Genomic DNA, 20,494 nt, shown 5'->3' on the forward strand with positions numbered 1-20,494 from the left:
GAGCGGGCCGGTGTGCGCGCGCGGCGGGGACGCGCAGACGGCGCCCGGAGCTCCGGACCCTGAGCCTGCGTCCTCTCGCGCAGGGAGGCGGTGGCCGCCGTGGCGATGCCGGCGACAGCGGTGCCTGCTGCCCCCCGAGGACAGTCCCCTGTGGCAGTACCTGCTGAGCCGCTCCGTGCGGGAGCACCCGGCGCTGCGCAGTCTGCGGCTGGTCAGCGGGGCAGGGCGGGCGGCCCCACGTGGCCGGGTGACCTTGGCCGCGCGGTGGCCTCCTCCGGGGTTCCGCGTCGGCCCCCGCCCGCGCCGGGACCTCCCCTGAGGGCCACACCCACCGCCGCGCCCCCGGGGCCCGGGATCCCCTGTCCGGGTGGGTGACTCGGGATGGTGGCCCTGTCCCCCACAGCTGACCCTGGAGCAGCCGCAGGGGGACTCCATGCTGACCTGTGAGCAGGCGCAGCTGCTGGCCAACCTGGCGCGGCTCGTCAAGGCCCAGAAGGCGCTGGACCTGGGTAGGCGCACGGCGGGGACCCCCGGGGCCGGGGACCCGAGGTCCCAGCGCTGAGCTGTGCACGCCCCGGTCCCCAGGCACCTTCACGGGCTACTGCGCCCTGGCGCTCGCGCTGGCGCTGCCCCCCGCCGGGCGCGTGGTGACCTGCGAGGTGGACGCGGGGCCCCCGGCGCTGGGGCGGCCCCTGTGGCAACAGGTGAGCGTCGCGCACCCTTGGGTGGCGTCGGCCCGGGCGAGGGGCCGGCGCTGACCTCGCTCCTCCGCAGGCCGAAGCCGAGCCCAAGATCGACCTGCGGCTGCGGCCCGCGCTGGAGACCCTGGGTGAGCGCGGGACACTGCCAGCTCCCACCGCCACCTGTCGGTGTGCGGCCACGTGCGAGCGCACCTGTCCCTCTCCCCACCAGACGGGCTCCTGGCGGCGGGCGAGGCCGGCACCTTCGACGTGGCGGTGGTGGACGCGGACAAGGAGAACTGCGCCGCCTACTACGAGCGGTGTCTGCAGCTGCTGCGGCCCGGAGGCGTCCTCGCCATCCCCCGAGTAAGGGCCCGCGGGGCACGGGACGGGGCTGGGTCCCGGTGCCTCCCATGTCCCGCTGCGTGCGCAGGGCACTAGGGTACCTCCCTTCGCCGGGTTCCACCTGGAGACCACGCCTCAGCGCTCGCCCCGCCTCCTGCCCTGGCCACGCCCCTCGGCCGGCTGGCTCCGCCCTGTGACGGCCCTCCCCCGCAGGTCCTGTGGCAGGGAAAGGTGCTGCAGCCGCAGAAAGGCAACAAGGAGGCCGAGAGTGTGCGAAGTCTGAACGAGCGCATCCGGAGAGACGCCAGGGTCCACATCAGCCTCCTGCCCCTCGGCGATGGCCTCACCTTGGCCTTCAAAATCTAGGGCTCAATAAAATGAGACTGGGGCCCACGACCTCCAGAGCCTCCTCCCTGGTGTCCCTGGTGCTGAGTCGGGGGTGGGCGTCGGAGTTACCGCCATTCAGCCCTCCCTGGCACTGAAGCCGTGACGGTACCCTGGGTACGATGTGGTTTGCACCTGGCTTCACAGGGGCGAGGCTTTGCAAAGCCAGCACGCACACGTGCACCACGCACGCGCCCTTGACCTCCCCGGCCTCCCTCCGAAATGAAGTTCCAGGGTCAGTGCAACAGGCTGAGCGGGCAGGGGGGACCCACGGGGGCCAGGGCGGTCACATAGTTTTGGAAGTCTTCGGTTTTCCCAGAACTGTAGGCTCCCCGGCCCACCCCTGCGTTATACGCCAGGCAGCACCACCTCGAAAACCAGGCCCTGGGACTTGTATACACTGCTGCCCCCTAAGTCTGAAGTTAGGGGCCAGTTGCCCAGACAGGTGTGAAGCACAGGCTGCAGGTAGCACCTGCTAGAGGACAGGCACCCCCTTTAGAGGGATGGTGGACCGGGACCCAGGCGGCTCTATTGAGCGCCTTCAAGCCTAGAGCTCAGCCTCTGGGTCCAAAGCTCCGGCCCCACTGGAAGATCTGGCTCCCGACAGAGGCTGGGCTCTCCTGGGGCAGCGCGGCATGCGCACGGACTTCACTAGGCTTTGCGGCCAGCCGAGGCTCGGGTGTCGGAGGTGCATCTTCGGGCTGCTGGATCTGAGCAGCAGGAACCTTCCTGCCTGACGTTTCCCACGACCCCTATCTCCTGACGCACGACACTAAGCGACTGGGGCCAGGGCACTTTAAGCCGAGCCTCTCACTCACCTGGGCACTGCAGACCAGGGCCAGGTAAGTCCCGCTGCGGAACAAGCACACTGGCCAAGAGCCAGGGATCCAGAGTCGCCCCAAGTAAACGTGGTTCCCCCAGCTTGCAGGCCCGTTTTCTGCTTAGCACTAGGTCCAGGCTCAGCTGCAGCCTACTGCCCAATCTCCACGGGGTGTCTGGGAGAGCCTGCTGGAGAAGCCAGCTTCAGGGTCCATGGCCTGCTCCAGCCAATCCCTCAGGAAAAACAGACCAGAAGGGGCCTTTGCCGCCCAGTGGCCATGCAGAAACCCTGCCTGGGCCTGACCCTCATCCGGTTCTTCTCAGCCCAAGTTGGTAGTATGTACAATTTCCTGAGGGGCAAGTTCTAAAGTATTCCATCTTGTTACCTTTTTCTCCATCATCCAAGTGAACCGGTGTTACGAACACGTTCACCAACTCCTTCTCCAACCTTCCCTTTTATCCCCGACTCCCTCCTCCCATCAGAACTCTCCCTCTTTCCTACTTTTCCAGCCAAAATCACACATCCATGTTAACCACTCACACCCAGACAGAAGTCCAGATGAAGGGCCAGGGGCTGCCTGGGCTCACTGCCCAGCCCAACTCTTCTGGCAGCATCTGCCTGGAAGGAAATGAGTCACGACTTCTCATGAGGGCCTACCCAAGAGCAGACCAAACAGTGTGCATTTAAAAGTTAAAAATGCATTACAGAGGCAGGCATGGGGTCGCACACCTATACTCCCAGCACTCAGGAGGCTGAGGCAGGAGGATTGAAAGTCTGAGGCCAGCCTGGGCTACACAGCAAGACCCTGCCTCAAAAAACAAACAAAATCAAGTATTATAGCCGGGCGTGGTGGCACACTCCTGTAATCCCAGCACTTGGGATGCTGAGGCAGGAGGATCGTTGCAAGTTCGAGACCATCCTGGGCTACACAGTGAGCTCAAGGCCAGCCTGAACTGCATAGTGAAACCCTGTCTCAAAAAAGACCAAAAAAACAAAAACAAGTATTATAGTAAAAAAAAAAAAAAAAAAATGCCATTAATCCTCTTCAAAATACTCTCTCGCTTCAAACACTTATCCCATCATTCTTGCCACTTTCTGAAGCAGTTCTGCAAGTCTTGTGTCTTCAAGACACATGATCAAGAACATCACAGTGAGTACCACCCTGCTGAGTGTCACCCAAAGGACAGGCAGCTCATAAACACACCTGGGGCACCCTCATCCACCTCATTCACCCATCTGGCCATGAAAGGGAAACACTTTGAACATGAAGGACAACCACAGCTGATGACACGCATGAAAGAGGACTTCCAGAACTGCTTCAGAAAGCGGCAAGAACAACGGGGTGTGTTTGAAGCAAAGGGGAGTGCTTTGAGGGGCAATGAGTAGTAAAATTTTTCAACACTGCACTTAATCACACTTCATACACCACCAACAACCCCGGCCTCTGTGGTACAAGCAGAGTCTAGACCAGCGACAGCAAACCTTTTAGAGCTTTCATGGGTAACAGCTGGCTTCAGCACGTGAGCCACAGGCTCACCACCACCACTGGTCTACCTTACTCTCCTTCCCGTCCCATTACAAGGTTTAGTGCACTTTCTGGAGTAATAGCTCATCCGAGTCTGACACAGCACAGACCCTTTCAGCACCATCCCTCCCTCCAAACGTGCCTGAGGTCAGCAAAGCCCCAGCGTAACTGCACACAAGCTCTGGAGGGTGTGTATCCTCTTACTCTGAGCTCAGAATGCTCACGGATCTATTCACAGGGGAGTTAGTGACACAGATTCAGGTAAAGAGCAAAATGCTCACTAGAAAAAGTGTCTTGGTATTAGGAAGAGTTCACACTAGCTGGAATTTCTTTACCTCTACAAGTACTTGGAGCCATTAATTATGTACACTTGCTTTATTCATTTGTGATATCCTCAGATACCAAGAGTAGATCTGATGATGGCTGAATGTAACAAAAAATGTTTACCCCAACTTCACTTTCATGTCATTCAATGGCCAATATTCAAATGTTAAAACGAACATAAAAACAGACATGCACACAACTGCACAGCTTTCATAAAGGTCTATTTCATTATTGGTGGTAGCGCTTTTAACAGTTAAATACATTTAAATAATGTATAGGTGACTGCACGACTGCAGCATTGGTAACTAGATAACCAATTCAACTAGAAACCAACTAACAAGGTAACTGTCTAAATATTTAAAATACAGCTCTTCTTTAGATCATCCTTTGTTTGATCACCTTCTTGGGGGGAAATAAAAGCCTGCTGGTCAAAATGGAAATATATTAAGGCCAAATCTGATATCCATTGCCAGAGGTTTCTTTCAGCTGGGTTAAGCCTCCAATTCGAGGGCAAGCCCAAGCTTGTGGCCTCCAGCATTAATGCTCTTCCCATCTACCAGGGCAGATAGTGTAAGCTTCACACCTGTAAACAAAGCAAACCACCATGACCGGCCTGAAGTACTTTCCCCTCCCGAGCTCCCGAACAGCCACCCAGAGCCTGCCAGTTGAGTTACCAGTGTGAGCCACCAGAGGGCGCGCCGAAGTAGCAAGATACTAAGAATTCCGTTTTAAAGGTACCAAGTCAGAGAGAATAAAAATGTAATTTCAGCAGAGCGTGGTGGCACACGCCTGTAATCCCAGTACTTAGGAGGCTGAGGCAGGAGGATCATCACGAGTTCAAGACCAGCCATAGTGAGCTCAAGGCCAGCCTGAACTGCATAGCGAGACCCTGACTCAAAAAAGACCAAAAAAACTGTAATTTCAAAGTGTTCTAGAAAATGTTTATGCCTGGTGTGGTGGCGCACACCTGTAATCCCAGCACTTGGGAGGCTGAGGCAGGAGGATCGCCAGAAGTTCGAGGCCAGCCAGAGCTAAAAAGTGAACTCAAGCCCAGCCTGAACTGCAGAGTGAGACTCTGTCTCAAAAGAAAAAAAAAAAAAAGAAAGAAAGAAAGAAAAGAAAATGTTTACACTGTTCAGGCTGAAAGATAACAGAGAAATCAAGTAATAGCTGGACCCTAGAAAGGAAAAACAACAATAAAAAGACATTCCCCTACAAGTATTAAAACCTGAATACCTACTAGGAAAACTGATGTTAATTGTCTTAGGTGTGGAAATGGTATTGCAGTTAGGAAGAAAAACTCTTAAACTGAGGCTATAAACGCTAGGACAAGTCCGTCTACATGTCTGCAAAACATCTGTTAAAAGTCCATGTGAAAAAAAGGGTGTGTAATGCACAGAGAAACTGGTAAATCACAGATATTCGCTGTATTTCTTCAGACTTCTCTTTAGATTTCAAAATAGTCAAAATAAAATTTGGGGGAAAATACCTGCTAGAAGGGGAATGCTCCTAGTACTTTATAACCTTGCTAGTAAAATGGTTTAAGAATTAGAGAAAGACAGAGACAGAGAGAGACAGAAGAAAGAACCAGAGACCTCGGGAGCTCATCAGAAGTACAGAGCTCCACACCCCAGATCAGGGTCTGCACTGAAACACTCTGCAGGTCACCTGACGTTCAAGTCTGAGAAGAAACACAGCAAGAAACAAATATTATGTGAAGTAAACAAGACCACGGAAGTCTGAAGAAACAAACTTCTGCAAGTGAGTTCTTCTACACTCTAGATGCAAGTGAGAAAACAGTGCAGAATGGTCACTGCTAACTTTCTCACATGGAACAGAACATTCTTATTCAGAGGCAGATCCAGGCAGTGTCAAGATAAATCAGACTTTCCAATGGTTCAGGGAGGGTGGAAGAAAGGGAAAAAAATAATCGACTTCCATATACTTAAAGGAAGCTGAGAAGTGAAAAATTAATTTTTAAATTAATGTTAAGACAATCCCACTGCTGGGAGAGGTGGCACACACCTATAATCTCAGCACTTGAAAGGCTGAAGTGGGCTACAAAGTGAGTTCAAGGCCAGCCTCAACGGCATAGTGAAACATTGTGTCAAAAAGACAAAAAAAAAAAAAAAAAAGACAACTCACTGTATGAATACTTACCAGGCCTCAGAGTTTGAGTGTAACCCACTCCAATTAAACTAGAGTTGTTGACCTTTGCCTGAAATAAAATTCAGAAACAACCATAAGAAAATTTTTTGAATGGAAAGACAAAGTTCCAACACATTTCCCTATCATTCGATTGCAAAGAGTTCAATGTTTTAATCTATACATGAGATGATACAATTTACTATTGGGTACTAGGCCAAAGAAATCCAGGTGCCACACACTTAATTCTTCTCCATGAAATTAGTATCAATTTGTGAGGAGGGCTGTGCACCATGGGACACACTTATAATCCTAACTATTCAGGAAGCTAAGGAAGTATCAAGTTCCAGGCCAGCCTGGGCAACTTTGCAAGACCCTGACTCAAAATAAAAAAATAAAAAGGAATCGGGGATGTAGCTCGGAGGTAGAACACCCCAAAGTTCAACCCCCAGCAAAGGAAGAAAACGTAATTTGTTGGAGAGCCTAAGAATACATCCACAGACCCAGACCGTCCACAGAGAACAAGAGCCCAACCACGCTCATGGAAACCACCTTGCTCAGTCCAATCTAACCACAAAGGAGGCCAAAATGGGGCTGTGAAGTCCACCAGGCTCACCAGCGGTGACCCACAGCAGCTCTCAACTGAAGAAGGTTAAGTTTAAATTCATGATGTGAATCCACAGGGCGCTCCCTTTTAAAAATCAGATCAAATAATCCATTACTGCACATTCTCATGCCTGTCACCAAGCTGCTGAGTTCTGATGGAACCGTCCACGCCTGACAGGAGCTTCCTTCCTTCCCTTGGGGCATCCTTTCCCATCAAGGCTGCGGGCTTCCTCGCTCAGTCTTAACGTTTTAGGACTCAGTCACAGACCCTCACGGGCTAGCAGCACCCTGAGAGCAAGACATGGTAAGGAGCTGCTTATAGCTCCACTCTCCACCACCACGGGCGCCAAGCCCACCAGAGGACGCAGCTATAAGCAGGAGACCTTCATCTCCGGGACCTAATGCCTGGTCAGGCAGCTGCTCTTCAGCATGCTGGAGTAGGAATAACAGGGACAGCCCTGAGCAAACCGGGTTTGGAATGACTTCATGAGTGCATTCTTGTGATGTGTAACATCTACACCACACACAAGCCAGAGAAGTAAACTAATGTAACCATACAGGCAAAAGCCACACACGCGTTATTTATGGTCACTAAGGCCACAATCATCACGACCACTGAGCCACCAACGCTCATGTGAGTTATTATCTAAAGAAGAAACACCCCCACTAATGACCATCTGCTGCCCAGCCAATTAAGAGCCTCAGTGAGCTGGACACAAGCTCCTATTCTCTAACAGGAGCCAGCCATGCAACTGTGACAGGAGCAGTAAGCACTGCTTCCGGGCTGCTGCACTGGGAGACAGCAGCTCTACAGGGGAAACGCCAGATCCGTTTCCAAACACATCCCTGCAGCCACACGAGGACACACAGTCTCAAGCTACTTTCCATTTGAACTACCAGCCGCTCGTAGCTGACCAGAGCTTCTGCTGGCTGGTATTAAACCTGTGACGGGCGGGAAGAAGAGAATGGGAAATAAAGGATCAAATGTGATATGCATATGTACCAACCCTCCAAATGAATGTATTCATTATATATTGCAAACCAACACTAAAAAGAGAAAAAAAGGTTAAAAAAGCTCTGATGGTGCCACAGACCCACACCTGAGGAGAACGGCAATGTAACAGAGCAGTGTGCTGCGTGAACCGTGAGGCTCTGACTGCTACGGTGCTGTAGTAGAGAAATAAAGCACTGCCTCGCCAATGAGAAGAAAAGCGTTCTGGCTGCTTCTTGTTCCCTCTGATAACTTGCTAAGGTAAAACAAGAACGGGGTTAACACTTAACTGCCTAAATTATCAAAGCATACTGCCCTCAGGGATGAAGAACACTTTATGTAACAGACATAACTCACGGATGGTTTCACTTTCTTTCACTCCCAGTACACACAGTACGGACAGTCCCTGACCTGTAAGCAAATGACGCGGACGAACAGCTGCTGATCCGCCTGAAACTGAAGCCAGCCCCTCTGCACTCCCTCTGCCTCGCTGGCCCCTCCCCTACCTCGCTCTGTCCACAACGTCTGAAGGGACACAAAGAAGAGTCTACGGATGAGACTAGGATGGCCAGCTACCCTACTGTGCCCTTTGCAGGGAAAGGAGGTATCGTTGGGACATAAGGTTCTAGGGAACAGTCCTGGGCATGTATGTCTCATATCCTACACAACACTGATATAAAAGGCATGGAGTCCAGCCCTGGCTCTACTCCATGCCCACCCCTGCCAGCAGTAGTGCTTTTCTTTGCCAAGCCTCAGTTTTTTCACCTGAAGGTATTTTATAAACCATAAAAACACAAAGTCAAAGTAATAATTAAACTACAAATAACAAATCAGAACCACCCAGGGCCTAAAACACCAGCTATCCAGGCATGGCAAGGCTTGGGTCTAAGGGCCCTAATAAATACTAGTTCAACAGCTTTTAAGGTTAAATAAACTTCTGTGGCCTGGCCTGAAAAAAAATCAAATTTCTAAAATTGTCAACACAGGCCAGGCATGGTAGAGCACACCTGTAATCCCAGCACTTGGGAGCTGAGGCAGGAGGATTGTTGGGAATTCGAGGCCAGCCTGGGCTACAAAGTGAACTCAAGGCCAGCCTGAATTGCACAGCAAGACCCTGTCTCAAAAAGACACACACACACACACACACACACACACACACACACACACAAAAAAGGGCTGTGGATGTAGCTCAATGTGAATGCCTGGGTTCAATCCCTAGTACCACCAAAAAAAAAATAAAATTGTCAACATAGGAAAAGCAGCATTCCCAATGCTAAACTCATCTGGAAATTAAGAAATATGTGAATCACAGTTCAAATTTTCAACACAGCTCAATACACCCAAATCCAAAATGGACTTCCACAACCAAAATCCCACCCTAAGCCCCTGAAGTACTCACAGAAATGGAAGCGGTGGGGTCCAACTGATACTTAGCTGCAATGCCAAAGCGAGTGCTGTTGGTACCTGATGTCCAGGCAAGGTTTACTGAAGTGTCGAGATCTTCACATACTTTCTGATATATTGATCCTCCAAATTCTGTCCCATCGTTGCTGCAAGATACCTTACATCAGTAAATCTAGCACAGAAAATGTTGTCATTTCTAAGGCACAACATCTGCCAGCACCGGGGAGGCAGCTCAGTAGAGCATTTGCCCAGCATGGCAAGGCCCTGGATTCTACCCCACCACAGAAGGGGGTGGAAATCCATCGTCCACAGTGGTCTACAGCATTCTACTGAAATCTCAAAAGTTGTGAAAGGTGTATTCCTTCCCAACTCCAACACGCAGATTGGTAAAAACTCACCACAGTACATTCATCCAGTGAAAAAGTTACCACCTGCTGTGAACAATCCTGTCGTAAAAGGCACAATGCTATGGGAAAATTATCAAGGCACACTAAATAAGGGGAAAGGGCTTAAAAACTCCTTTGGGGCACTGAGCATGGTGGCTCACGCCTATACTCCTAGCCCTCAGGACTGAGGCAGGAGGAGTGCCACAAGTTCAAGGCCAGCCTGGCCTAGACCCTATCTCAAAGAAAGACCCTATCTCAAAGAAAAAAACAAGAATTTAATTTCAGTTAGGCAATCCTATTAAATCAGTACCCCACACATCATAGGTAATAAAGCCAAATACATTGGCAGCAGTCTACCAATGTCTAGTGCATCTTCTAAAAATATACAGCTTGTCAAGCCTGACACAAAACAAACATTTACTCTCAGTACCCAGTGAGACTAACATTTTTACTATATGCTACTAACATTTTTTACTATATACTTCTGAAAGGCACCACAGATAGAACCATGGATTTTATTTTTTGATGTTAAGAGAAATCTTAAACCAGTTAGGTTGAAACTGGATTAGTAAGAGTCAACAGGAGACAACATCAAAGACCATCCTCTGAGGGCCCACTCACCGTACCTTACAGAAGAAATACTTACACATTAGTGTGTAGCTGGAAGTCCCCAGTCCTGTAGCCCACTGCAAAGTTATTCCTTGTGAGCTTTGATTTGGCACTGTCAAAGGTCATCTGGTACCCAGCGAGCCAGCCCTCATAACCAAAGACTGCAGATCCATGGATTGCAGGCCCAGCAAAATCAAAGTCAACATCACAACCAAGGTTTATACACTCCCTCTTATAAGAGGACTTGATTTTACCACTTTTCTTTCTGCAAAGAGAACAAAATGACTTAAAACTGATGCCAGTGGGAAACGTGTACAGGAACAACTTCTGCATATATGGCACAAAACAGATTATGGGGAAGTAAATGGAGCAACACAATCACAGGGTTAAAAAACAGCTCCATGAGGGCTGAGTATAGAGCTCAGGGGTACAGCACCTGCCTGGCAAGCACAAGATCCTGAGTTCAGTTCCCAGCACACACAAAAAAACCAAAAACCAGCTCAATGAATAAAGACAAAGGCACACAGGATAACTGGTAACAAGCACTGTCGTGGGAAGACTGCTCTGCAGAACTGACATCAGTCATGAAAGCCTCTTAGAAACAAGTTCATTATCCAAGTTAGCGCCACAATGCAAAGTGATGAATATCTGAAAGCAAGCCAACGATAGCAAAAGTGGTGCTCCAAAAGCAGAAACAGAAGTTAGCCACTACAAGGCAGTTTAGCAAACCGTCAAACAATAAATATGTGCCCTTCCTGAGTAGACAAGAGGAATGCTTTTAAACTTAGTAGAGACACATGCAGAAGATTGGGTCTAAAACTGTATCTCTCACTACGTACCTAAATAAAATCAAAATTGATCAAAGATCTAAATGCCAGAACAGAAACGCTACCTGGACATGGTGGCACATGCCAATAATATCAACACTAGGGAGGCCGAGGCAGGAGGATCACCACAAGTTCAAGGCAGCCTGGGCTACACAGTGAGTTCAAGGCCAGCCCGGACTATATAGTGAGACCCTGTCTCAAAACAACTCAAAGAACAAACCAATCTGCTGGAAGACAAAATAGGTAAAATTCTTAAAGACAGGCATAGGCAAGGATTTTGTGAATAAAACCCCAACAGCATAAGAAATTGCATGAAGAATCAACAAGTGGGGTCATATCAAATCAAACAGCTTCTGTATGGGGTATCCAGACCCCCCACCCTCTCTCTGGGGCAGCTTATTTTAGTCTTCTGTTTTTTCCTTACAAATAATTCATCTTCCTTAAAAAAAAAAAAGCAACAGCAGCTTCTGCAAAGTAAACAAGCAACCAAGTGAAGAGACAACCGATAGCCTATAGTACACAAATAATTTTGCTCGATATTCCTTTGATAGAAGATGCTATACCTAGTATAAAGAACGCAAAAAAGTAGATCCCCCAGAACAGAAGGCCCAGTCAATAAATGGGTATCTGAAGTGAACAGACATCGCTCAGAAGTACAAAGGGCCAATAAATACATGAAAAATGTTCAACACCTGTGGCCACTGGAAGAACGCAAATGAAAACAACACTGAGATTCTATCTTACCCCCACAAAGAATGCTATGATCAAGAAATGATGGATACACCTTGAGACCATAATGTTAAGTGAAATAAACCAGATATACAGCTTAAATATTGCATGGTTTTTCTTACATAAAAAAATCCTGTAGGGGCAGGAGATTTAGCTCAGCAAGCTTGGCAAGCGCGAGGTCGTGAGTTCAATTCCCGGTACCCGAGAAAAACAAAAACACAAGAAAATCCTGTAATCCCAGCACTTGGGGAGGCTGAGGCAGGAGGACTGCCATGAGTTTGAGGCCAGACTACGCTACATAGAGAGTTCAAAGCCAGTACAAATTACAGAGACCCTGTCCCCACCCCGCAAAAAACCCAAAATATAAATAAAAGGTAATAGAAAACAGGGAGATCGAGGCCAGACATGGTGGCGCACGCCTGTAATTCCAGCACTCAGGAGGCTGAGGCAGGAGGATCATCGAGAGTTCGAGGCCAGCCTGGGCTACAAAGTGAGCTCGGGGCCAGCCTGAACTGCAATGGCAAGACCCTGTCTCAAAAAGACAAAATAAAAAAGAAGGAAAATAAAATAAAATAGGGAGATCGATCTTTTGTAAAAGGAAAGGGGAACTAAGAGATTGGAGTGAGGGTAGGGAAAGAGGAGGGGAAGGGGATGAAAAAAGAATGAAGATGTGCTACGTATATATACCAACTCTCCACAATGAAAGTAAACATTATGTGCTGCACACATGCACTGATAAAAGTAAAAATTTAATTTGAAAAATTTAAAAATAAACTCAATGCAGGTAAGTTATGTCCATGCTTACCCTGTGTTTGGTGAGAAGGTAGTATCAAATGTCAGTTTCAAACCTTGACAAATCTATTTTAGAAGGAAAAAAAATTTATATTTAGCTTGATCTCCCTTCTAAAATACAAAACTAAAATTAATACTGAAGCATTCTGCAAATGTTACCTGATCTTCAATTGCGATCTCTGTTCCCAGAGTGTTATCAGTGTTCCACTTCTCTGTGAAAGTCAGGCCATACTCACACCATTTATATTTGGTCTCCAAGGTCCCGGTAACTTTACCAGTGTCTGTGTTAGATGAACCAGATGTTGAGAATTCCTAACAAGACAATAAATAGTCATGAACCTTCTCATAAGGCTGGAAAGAGCTATTGCCTGACTTACATAGTACTAGAAACTCTCAACTGAGCTATTCCCTAAGCATGCACAAAAGTGACAAATTAGCCTTTAAGTGACTGCTACCTTATTTATAGCTGACATTCCCAACCAATCCATCACAGGTTAACCTATAGCCAATTCTCAAGTGAACAAATTGTACACCTTTTAAGGAAACTTCGGCTAAGGTAATTTTACTTGAAAATCAGAAATTCATGGGGGAAAACGACTGCTTGGCACCGCCTTCAGTCTGCACGGCACTGAATAAAACAGAGTAAAGCAACTGAAATCTTCCAAGATAAAATATTTAATGCCCTCTGAGAGTTCTCACTCAATTTTTCTACCATTTCTATTCTACTCCAGCAACTGAAAAAGCAAGTCTAAAGATGACTGATTTGAGATAAAAAAAAATTTTTGACCAGAAATTTTGCTACCTAAGAGTGAGGAAATATCAAATATTATCAACAGGAAAAGGCCATCATTCACTTAGAAAATACAACATTTGTGTAACCATTGCTCTGCGATTAAATAGACCCAAATCCTTAGGTCAGAGATGCAGTCTACTCATAGCAGTACTGAAATTTTCATTAACAGGAATTTCAAGTCAGAGCTTGATGCTCAATCCCCTAATAAAACACACTGGGTTGAGTTAAAAAGTAACACTTGACCTGGGTGTCCTGACACATGCCTATAATCCCACTTCTCAGGAGGCTGAGGCAGAAGGACTAACATGAGTTTGAGGCCAGCCTGAACTACACAGCAAAGACTCTGTCTCAAAAACAAAATCATATATGTAATATATTCAAAATCAGTCATAGTAGTTAGCTCTGGGCATCACTTACTGTAGGAGTAACAACACTGAGAAGCACACTTATATGGAGCCTTGTCTCACGTGCATTAACAGTCTACCTCTGGAACACTAACCAAACTGACACAGAACGCTTTACACACTTTCAAGTTCTCTACATGAACGGAAAGTATTGTTCATACCGTACATATAAAGCATGTTCTTCCAACAGACAGTTTGGATAGGGAATATGTATGATGAGGGGCAATTTTTAATCCTGAATGACAATGATTAATGACTTTAGAGGCCTCACCCACTGCCACCCATCAGCCCAGAGATCAAAAGCTAGCTTACAGACACAAAGGATCAGAACAAAGTCAACATCACCCTGTGGGACCGGAAATGGACCAACTATCACCAGTGGTGGCATTTACCCCCTTCATTTCATTGCTATACATTCTGGTCTCTATCTTTTGGGGTAGCTTAAGCATCTCTGTAATTCAAATGATAAAAAGTCTGGCCTTGCTGGACAGAGCAAGTAATCCCAGAACTCATGAGGCTGAGACAGGAGGATCACTGTGAGCTCAAGGCCACCCTGGGCTACATAGTGAGTTCAAAACCAGCCTGAACTGGGCATGGTGGCACACACCTGTAATCTCAGCACTTGGGAAGCTGAGGCAGGAGGATCAATGCAAGTTCGAGTTCGAAGTCAAACTGGGCTACAAAGTGAGTTCAAGAATAGCCTGAACTGCATAGTGAGACCCCACTTCAAAAAAGACAAAAAAAAAAAAAAAGCCTAAACTACATACCCAGACCCTGTGTCAAAGAGAAAGGAAGAAAGGAAAGGGGAAAAGAGGAAGGGAATAGGGGAGAGGAAAGTGAAGGAGGGAGGGAGAGATAAAGAGAGGAAAGAAAGAACTATGATAGGATTAAATGCAATAAATTCCAGTTGTATGCAATGTAACAAGAATTCATCAAAATAACCAATATTCTAATATATATGTAAACACTACAGCTATTCTCAAGACAAAAAATCAAGAGTAAGAAAAAAAGATCATGAAATTAAATTGTACTATACCCACTGTATAAGAGTTTGTTAAGAACTGACACCCGAATACCGAAACATTAATGTATCTTTAAGTTTTTCAAACCAGAAGTCCATATACCACAAATGTATACTGAAATGTCCACCACAGATGGCCACTACATAAATGCTTAGTGGGCCCTCTACATCAGTAAGCTGCCGAGTACTTTTATGCCCAGAAATATGATAGGCATAAAGAGAAAGGATGACAGGGGCTGGGGATTTAACTCAGCGGCACAGCGCCTGCCTGGCAAGCGCAAGGTCGTGAGTTCCATTCCTGGTACCAGAAAAAAAAAAAAAGAGAGAGAGAAAGGATGACAAAAAGTGTAACATTCCCAGTCTTCACACTTAAAATCGACCTGAGTAAACAGTCCCAGGTGACCAGTATCTTCCCCATGTCCCTTGTACAGAGTAATATAGCAAAAGGCCACAAGAAACCAGAACTCAGAACCAAAGCCAAAACAAATTAGGTCACATGTAAATCATTCAGAAAATTACTGCTGCTTCTTCAAAGTAAGGCAGGTAAGCATGTTTCAGTTACGACTTCTGTGGGCTAAAATTGACAGATTCATCAGCTAACTTACCACACCACTGCATGACTTCGTTTTCACATCGAGTTTCACCAACCCAAAGCCTTCAAAGAGTAAAGAGCGAAAGATAAAATGAATCTTTTGTACAAAAGATGCTTATCTGTTACTGACAATATACTTAAAAAGATTCTACATACTCCACATATCCAGGGGAATAAAAATGTACTCATATACAACATTTAAGTGAAATTTTTAGCTGGGTGTGGTAGCACACACCAGTAATCCCAGCACTCAGGAGGCTGAGGCAGGAGAACTGCCGCAAGTTCAAGGCCAGCATAGGCTACATAAGGAATTTAAAGCTAGCCTGACCTACTTAGCAAGACTGTCTCAAAAAATAAATTAGGGGCTGGGATTTAGCTCAGCGCCTGCCTGGCAAGTGCAAGGTCTTGAGTTCAATTCCTGGTACCAGAAAAAAAAAAAAAAAATTTAATTAATTTTACATTACTTAGTACAGAACAAAATATCTCTATGTTGCTTAACCCAGTGTTGGTACATAGCTGACCCCTCCCAAAATGCTTTCAAACCATTTTTAACCTTAAATATCAGATTAGAAAACCGTATGACTGCCAGGCGTGGTGGCACATGCCTATAATCCCAGCACTTAGGAGGCTAAGGCAGGAGGATCATTTGAGTTCGAGACCAGCCTGCACTTCAAAGTGAGCTCAAGGCCAGCCTGAACTGCATAAATGAGATCCTGTCTCAAAACACACACACAAAAAAAACCCATATGACTGAAATCTCAGCCAGCACCAACCGTTTATCATAACAAAGACATCTGGGACATTTATACAAAAAGGGTACCTCCAATAACATAAAAGGAGAGGATCTGCAGGATAAGATCTTCAAAAACAAAATTAAACTGAAAAATGCTGTTAACTCTTTCAAGGGTGTTAGGAATTGTACAACAGAAGCAGAACAGTAACACACCCTAACTCTAGTCACCCAAGGCCTCAACTATAACTGAAGAAAATGAAAGCACAAGTTGCTTTCTCTCAACAGTTAAACTACAGTTTGAAACTCTAGTAGACTGTAACAGTTAACAGAAGTTTAATCTAAAATGTAGCCAGGCATCGTGGCACATGCCTGTAATCCTAGCACAAGAGAAACTGAGGCAGGAGGACTGCCATGAGTTCAAGAACAGCCTGGGCTACATAGTTAAGACCCTGTCTCAAAAAAAATAATAAAAATAAAATTTAAGAAATGTATCCAATAAAAGAATTAATTTAACTTCCCCAAGGAATCCAAGCACACATTTTCACTCCCTCTCCTCTTTTTTGAGGTAGGGTCTCACTAAAACTGCTAAATTACCAAGGCAGGGCTCAAATTTTCAATCTTCCTGCCTCAGCTTCCCAGAATGCTGGGATTACAGATGTACACAATGCCTGACACATTTTCATTTTTGTTCTACTAAAATTACATTTTCACTCTTGATATAAAGTTAAAGAAAAGGTTCTTACCAAATCCCTTGTTGAAAATATCTCTGGCAGCTTTGCCAAGGTCAGCATACGACGGAGGAATGCACACTGCTGCTAAGCAGAAACAGTCCAGTGTTAACTACGCTCTTGTCTTCCCAACTTCTGTACAAAAACCCAACGCTGATCTTTAAATTCAAGCCGTCTGATTAGCTAAAATTATTGTTTTGACACCAGGGGCCACAATAAAGCTGTATTCTAATGATCCATGATGGAGATATCACCAACAAAGGTTTATCTCTAAACTAAATAACCAAGTAGTTACACGAACTTGAGAAAGTTCTTCCAAAAAAAAAAAAAAAAGACTTTCTAAAATTTAGTGTCCAGAACCTCACACTGTAGGACCAGGCTAGCACAAAAAATACACATATACATCCAAAACTGGTCGGGGCTGATCTAACTAAACAGAATAAATTCGAAACTTAAAACTAGGCCCTCTCCCCTGAAATACCCCTAGTACCCTGCGATCAAAACCTGCAGTATGAAGAAAAGGAAACTTAACGCTCTGGGAACTTAAATACTGGACCTTAGGAAAACCACAGCCATCTGCTTTTTACTCAGATGTCTACATCAACTGAATATCAAATAGCGCTTTAAACATATTGCTATGTCTCTCAAGTCCGCCGCCAATGCGCGGCGGCTTAAGGTCAAGCAATCTGAGCCCGCGCGGCGGCTCATTCATTCTGCGGCGCGCGTCACGCCCCTAGAGCGCATGCAGGGAGTGACCTTGGGCGCTCGGGCTGCTCACTACTTCCCCCAGGAGAGTGAGCGATCGGATCTAATGCTTCCCAGGCGGCACGCGGGAACTTTCCGCTTCCGACTCCGTCCAAGACCCGTCCGAAAGCTGAAGGTGCACGCAGCTGCAGACCGCCGCCCCAGGCGCGGGTCCGCCCTCCCCGAGACCAGCAACCCAGCTCCCACCGCAGCGGCGGCCGTCAGCCCGCGGGGCGGGATCCGGCGAGGCTGGGGGCGCGGGCGGGGAGCAGGCTGCCGTTTGCGGGGCCCCGGGTTTGGACCCCCCCAGGGCGCCGCCGCCCGCGCTCGCAGACGTCCGGTCTCTACTTACGCCGCGCGCAAGTCTGCCCGTAGGTCGCCATGGCGAGGTCGCTGGAGGAGGGGGCCTGCGGCGGGAACAAGAGCGGTCAGGGGGAGTCAGGGGAGGGTCACGGGGGTCTCAGGCAGACAGGGCCGAGGGGCCGGGGGCGGCGCGGCCATCTTGGGCAGCCGGGGCCACCCGAGTCCCGCTGAGGCCTCCCGCTCGGCCACCGCGGCCGACAGCCCGGGCCGGTCGTGAGACTGGCGCGACGGTACCTGGGGGTCTCCTGAGGGGCGCCGCCGCCGCCGCCGCCGCTCGGCTCACTCGGGCTCGGGCTGCGGCTGCAGCTCCTGGAGGGCGAAGTGAAGGAGACACCGTTCCGCCCGCCGCAACCCCGTCCTCCCCCAGCCAGGACCCCGCCGCGGCCCTCGGGGCTGCCCGCCGCGCCTGCGCTCACAAGGCCGCCCGCGGCCCCCTCCAACCTGCTCCGAAGAGGCCACGCGGGCCGAGGGCGCCTTCGCCCCCGAGGCGGGCCACCTCCCTGCTTCGGCAGCGGCCGGGAGAACGCAAAGCTGCGGGCCCCGAATCAGGCAGCGGCCGGGACAGCCCCAGAGGCGAAGGGGCGGGGAACGGCGGAGCGCGCGCGGGCGGGGGAGGGGCGGGGCCGCGCGCGCCGGGGGGCGGGGCGACGGCGGTGTCACGTACGCCTCTCCACCGCCCTGCGGTCGCCAGCGCTTCCGCGCGGGGTGGAGGTCCCCGCGCTGAGGCTGCGGGACACGGTGGGCGAAACCTGGCCCCGTCTGCCCTGATCTGACGTACCTGGGGTCTCCTGAGGGGCGCTGCTTCACAAACACCATCACTGTCTCCGGGCGGCCCCCAAGCCTTTCCTGCCACGCGCCCACGTGCGTGACTGTGCCCCTGGGAGCTTCGCGACGCCGGCCACACGCGGGGCCAGGACCGTGGCTGCGGCGGAGACCCAGCCTGCCCCGAGGCCAGGCTCGTGAGAGGCCTGGAGGAAAAGTAGCAACTTGTCTGATGTGCTGGAAGAATGGGCAAGCCAAGGGAAGAAGAAAAATGAGCAGTCTGATGAGCTGGAACTGGCGTCAGTTGGGGCTTCGAATCAACCGCCTACCTCAGTGATCCGTGCACGCCAGTTTCATCATCTATAAAAGGACATGGTTAAACGAGGTCTCTAACAGCCACTCAGCAGGGGAGCCCCAGACTGAGCAGAGCCTCCCCGACCCCGTGCCCTTTATCTCTAAAAGCCTCCTCTGCCCCAGTGCTGCCCAGGTCCTCCTCTTCTAAACCAGGAAAATGATAGCTGGATGGGCTTCCACAGTCCAAAACCCAAGGTAAAGTACAACCTGGTAGATTCTCCCACGGCCAAACCCAGCCAGCAGTCTTGCCTGGTCATAGCTGGGTTTATGCATGTAAAAGGTCAGAAGTGAAGTCTAAGAGATCAGGCTCTAGAAGTCCTGATTTGTTCTGTTCAAGCTCAGACAGGTCGGCCTGCAACCAGCCTGGCCTAGCGTCCCCGAGAGCTGAAATGCTCTGGCTGCTGCTATTGCAAATGTGAAGAAGCAGACCAGTGTCCCAGTCCCACCACCTGCCAGGAAAATCCAGTCCCTGCTAAATCCGTTACCTCTCCTATCTGCAGCAGGCCTTATTCACTTTGTGAATCATCTAAACAGTGTTGTTTAACCCTCAGAGAATTCTATCCTCTTCAAACCCCCCAAAAATGTAGACAGTGTTTAATGACCAAGGGAAGATCTGTGGCTAAATAAGGAATTGTAGCTGTGGAAAAGAGGTGATCCGCTTCCTGCTTATTATAAAGGCTTAGCCCGGGCGTGGTGGCACATGCCTGTAATCCCTGCACTGAGGAGGCTGAGGCAGGAGGATCGTTGGGACTTTGAGGCCAGCTTGGGCTACAAAGTGAGGTCAAGTTCAGCCTGAACTGCATAGCAAGACCCTGTCTCAAAAAGACACACACACACACAAAAAAAAAAAGACTCATAGCTGACATCCTTATACAAAAAAAGGCAATGAGGTGGGCATGGTGGCACATACTGTAATTCCAGCCCCTCCAGAGGCTGATTCAGGAGGATCACCATGAGTTCCAGGCCAGCCTAAACAACATGGCAAGACCCATTTTCAGTGGTTTTTTTTGTTTGGTATTGGGAATGAAACTCAGGACCTTGTTCTTGCCAGGCAGGCACTTGTGCTGCTGAGCTATATCCCCAACCTAAGACCTAGTGTGAAAAAATAAAAAAACGAGCCTTGAGTGGTGGCACACGTCTGTAATCCCAGCACTCAGGAGGCTCAGGCAGGAGGACTGCTGTGAGTTTGAGGCCAGCCCAGACTACATAGCGAGACACTGTCTCAAAAAACCAACAACAGAAAAAGATTGGAATAATGAGCTTTGACGATCGAAGGGGACAAAATACAGACTATAGACTGCCATTCAAAGATGGAAATGGCAAGAAAAGAGATTTTCCTCTCAGATTCTCCACAAGAGCCAGTCATCATAGTACACTCCTGTAATCCCAGCACTTGGATGCTGAGGCAGGAGGGTCACCAGCCTGGGCTAGGG

The 20,494-nt window shown here is 48.7% G+C and overlaps 3 protein-coding genes across 4 annotated transcripts; 1 reads left to right on the forward strand and 2 right to left on the reverse strand.

Moving 5' to 3' along the window:
* Positions 1 to 83: 83 nt before the first annotated feature.
* Positions 84 to 1,435, forward strand: Comtd1 (catechol-O-methyltransferase domain containing 1; the record flags this gene model as incomplete). The annotated part of the gene is given in 6 exon segments (XM_013516968.1): positions 84 to 211; positions 404 to 509; positions 586 to 704; positions 775 to 829; positions 913 to 1,046; positions 1,239 to 1,435. Coding segments are annotated over 6 exon segments (695 nt in total), but the record flags the coding sequence as incomplete, so codon positions are not given.
* Positions 1,436 to 4,282: 2,847 nt separating this feature from the next.
* Vdac2 (voltage-dependent anion channel 2) lies at positions 4,283 to 18,285 on the reverse strand. Of its 2 annotated transcripts, none has more exons than XM_005389920.2 (10): positions 18,180 to 18,285; positions 17,935 to 17,989; positions 16,854 to 16,922; positions 15,391 to 15,440; positions 12,727 to 12,879; positions 12,581 to 12,633; positions 10,257 to 10,484; positions 9,220 to 9,370; positions 6,239 to 6,296; positions 4,283 to 4,661 (listed from the first exon to the last, which is right to left on the reverse strand). In XM_005389920.2, the coding sequence occupies exons 2-10, from the start codon at positions 17,963 to 17,965 to the stop codon at positions 4,570 to 4,572; spliced, it is 885 nt and encodes a 294-aa protein (XP_005389977.1). In that variant the 5' UTR covers positions 17,966 to 17,989; positions 18,180 to 18,285; the 3' UTR covers positions 4,283 to 4,569. The 2 variants fall into 2 exon arrangements, with proteins under 2 accessions (XP_005389977.1, XP_005389975.1); XM_005389918.2 differs by having other exon boundaries at positions 16,854 to 16,925.
* On the reverse strand, positions 18,207 to 19,057 carry LOC106149118 (UPF0317 protein KRH_21160-like). Its single transcript, XM_013516969.1, has 2 exons — positions 19,037 to 19,057; positions 18,207 to 18,944 (listed from the first exon to the last, which is right to left on the reverse strand). Exon 2 carries the CDS (start codon positions 18,759 to 18,761, stop codon positions 18,225 to 18,227), a length of 537 nt encoding a protein of 178 aa, XP_013372423.1. The 5' UTR covers positions 18,762 to 18,944; positions 19,037 to 19,057; the 3' UTR covers positions 18,207 to 18,224.
* Between the last annotated feature and the right edge of the window lie 1,437 nt (positions 19,058 to 20,494).

Source organism: Chinchilla lanigera, unplaced genomic scaffold (genome assembly GCF_000276665.1).
Source record: "Chinchilla lanigera isolate Chin_1 unplaced genomic scaffold, ChiLan1.0 scaffold00036, whole genome shotgun sequence".
NCBI lineage: Eukaryota > Metazoa > Chordata > Mammalia > Rodentia > Chinchillidae > Chinchilla > Chinchilla lanigera.

Coding starts and splice junctions, on each gene's coding strand:
- Vdac2 (XM_005389918.2), bottom strand. CDS start 17,965: ATGGCGACCTACGGGCAGACTTGCGCGCGGC. Junction 12,880..15,390: donor CGAAGTCATGCAGTGGTGTG/GTAAGTTAGCTG, acceptor TTGTCTTGTTAG/GAATTCTCAACATCTGGTTC. Junction 9,371..10,256: donor TTCCAGCTACACACTAATGT/GTAAGTATTTCT, acceptor GGTATCTTGCAG/CAACGATGGGACAGAATTTG.
- LOC106149118 (XM_013516969.1), bottom strand. CDS start 18,761: ATGGTGTTTGTGAAGCAGCGCCCCTCAGGAGACCCCAGGTACGTCAGA.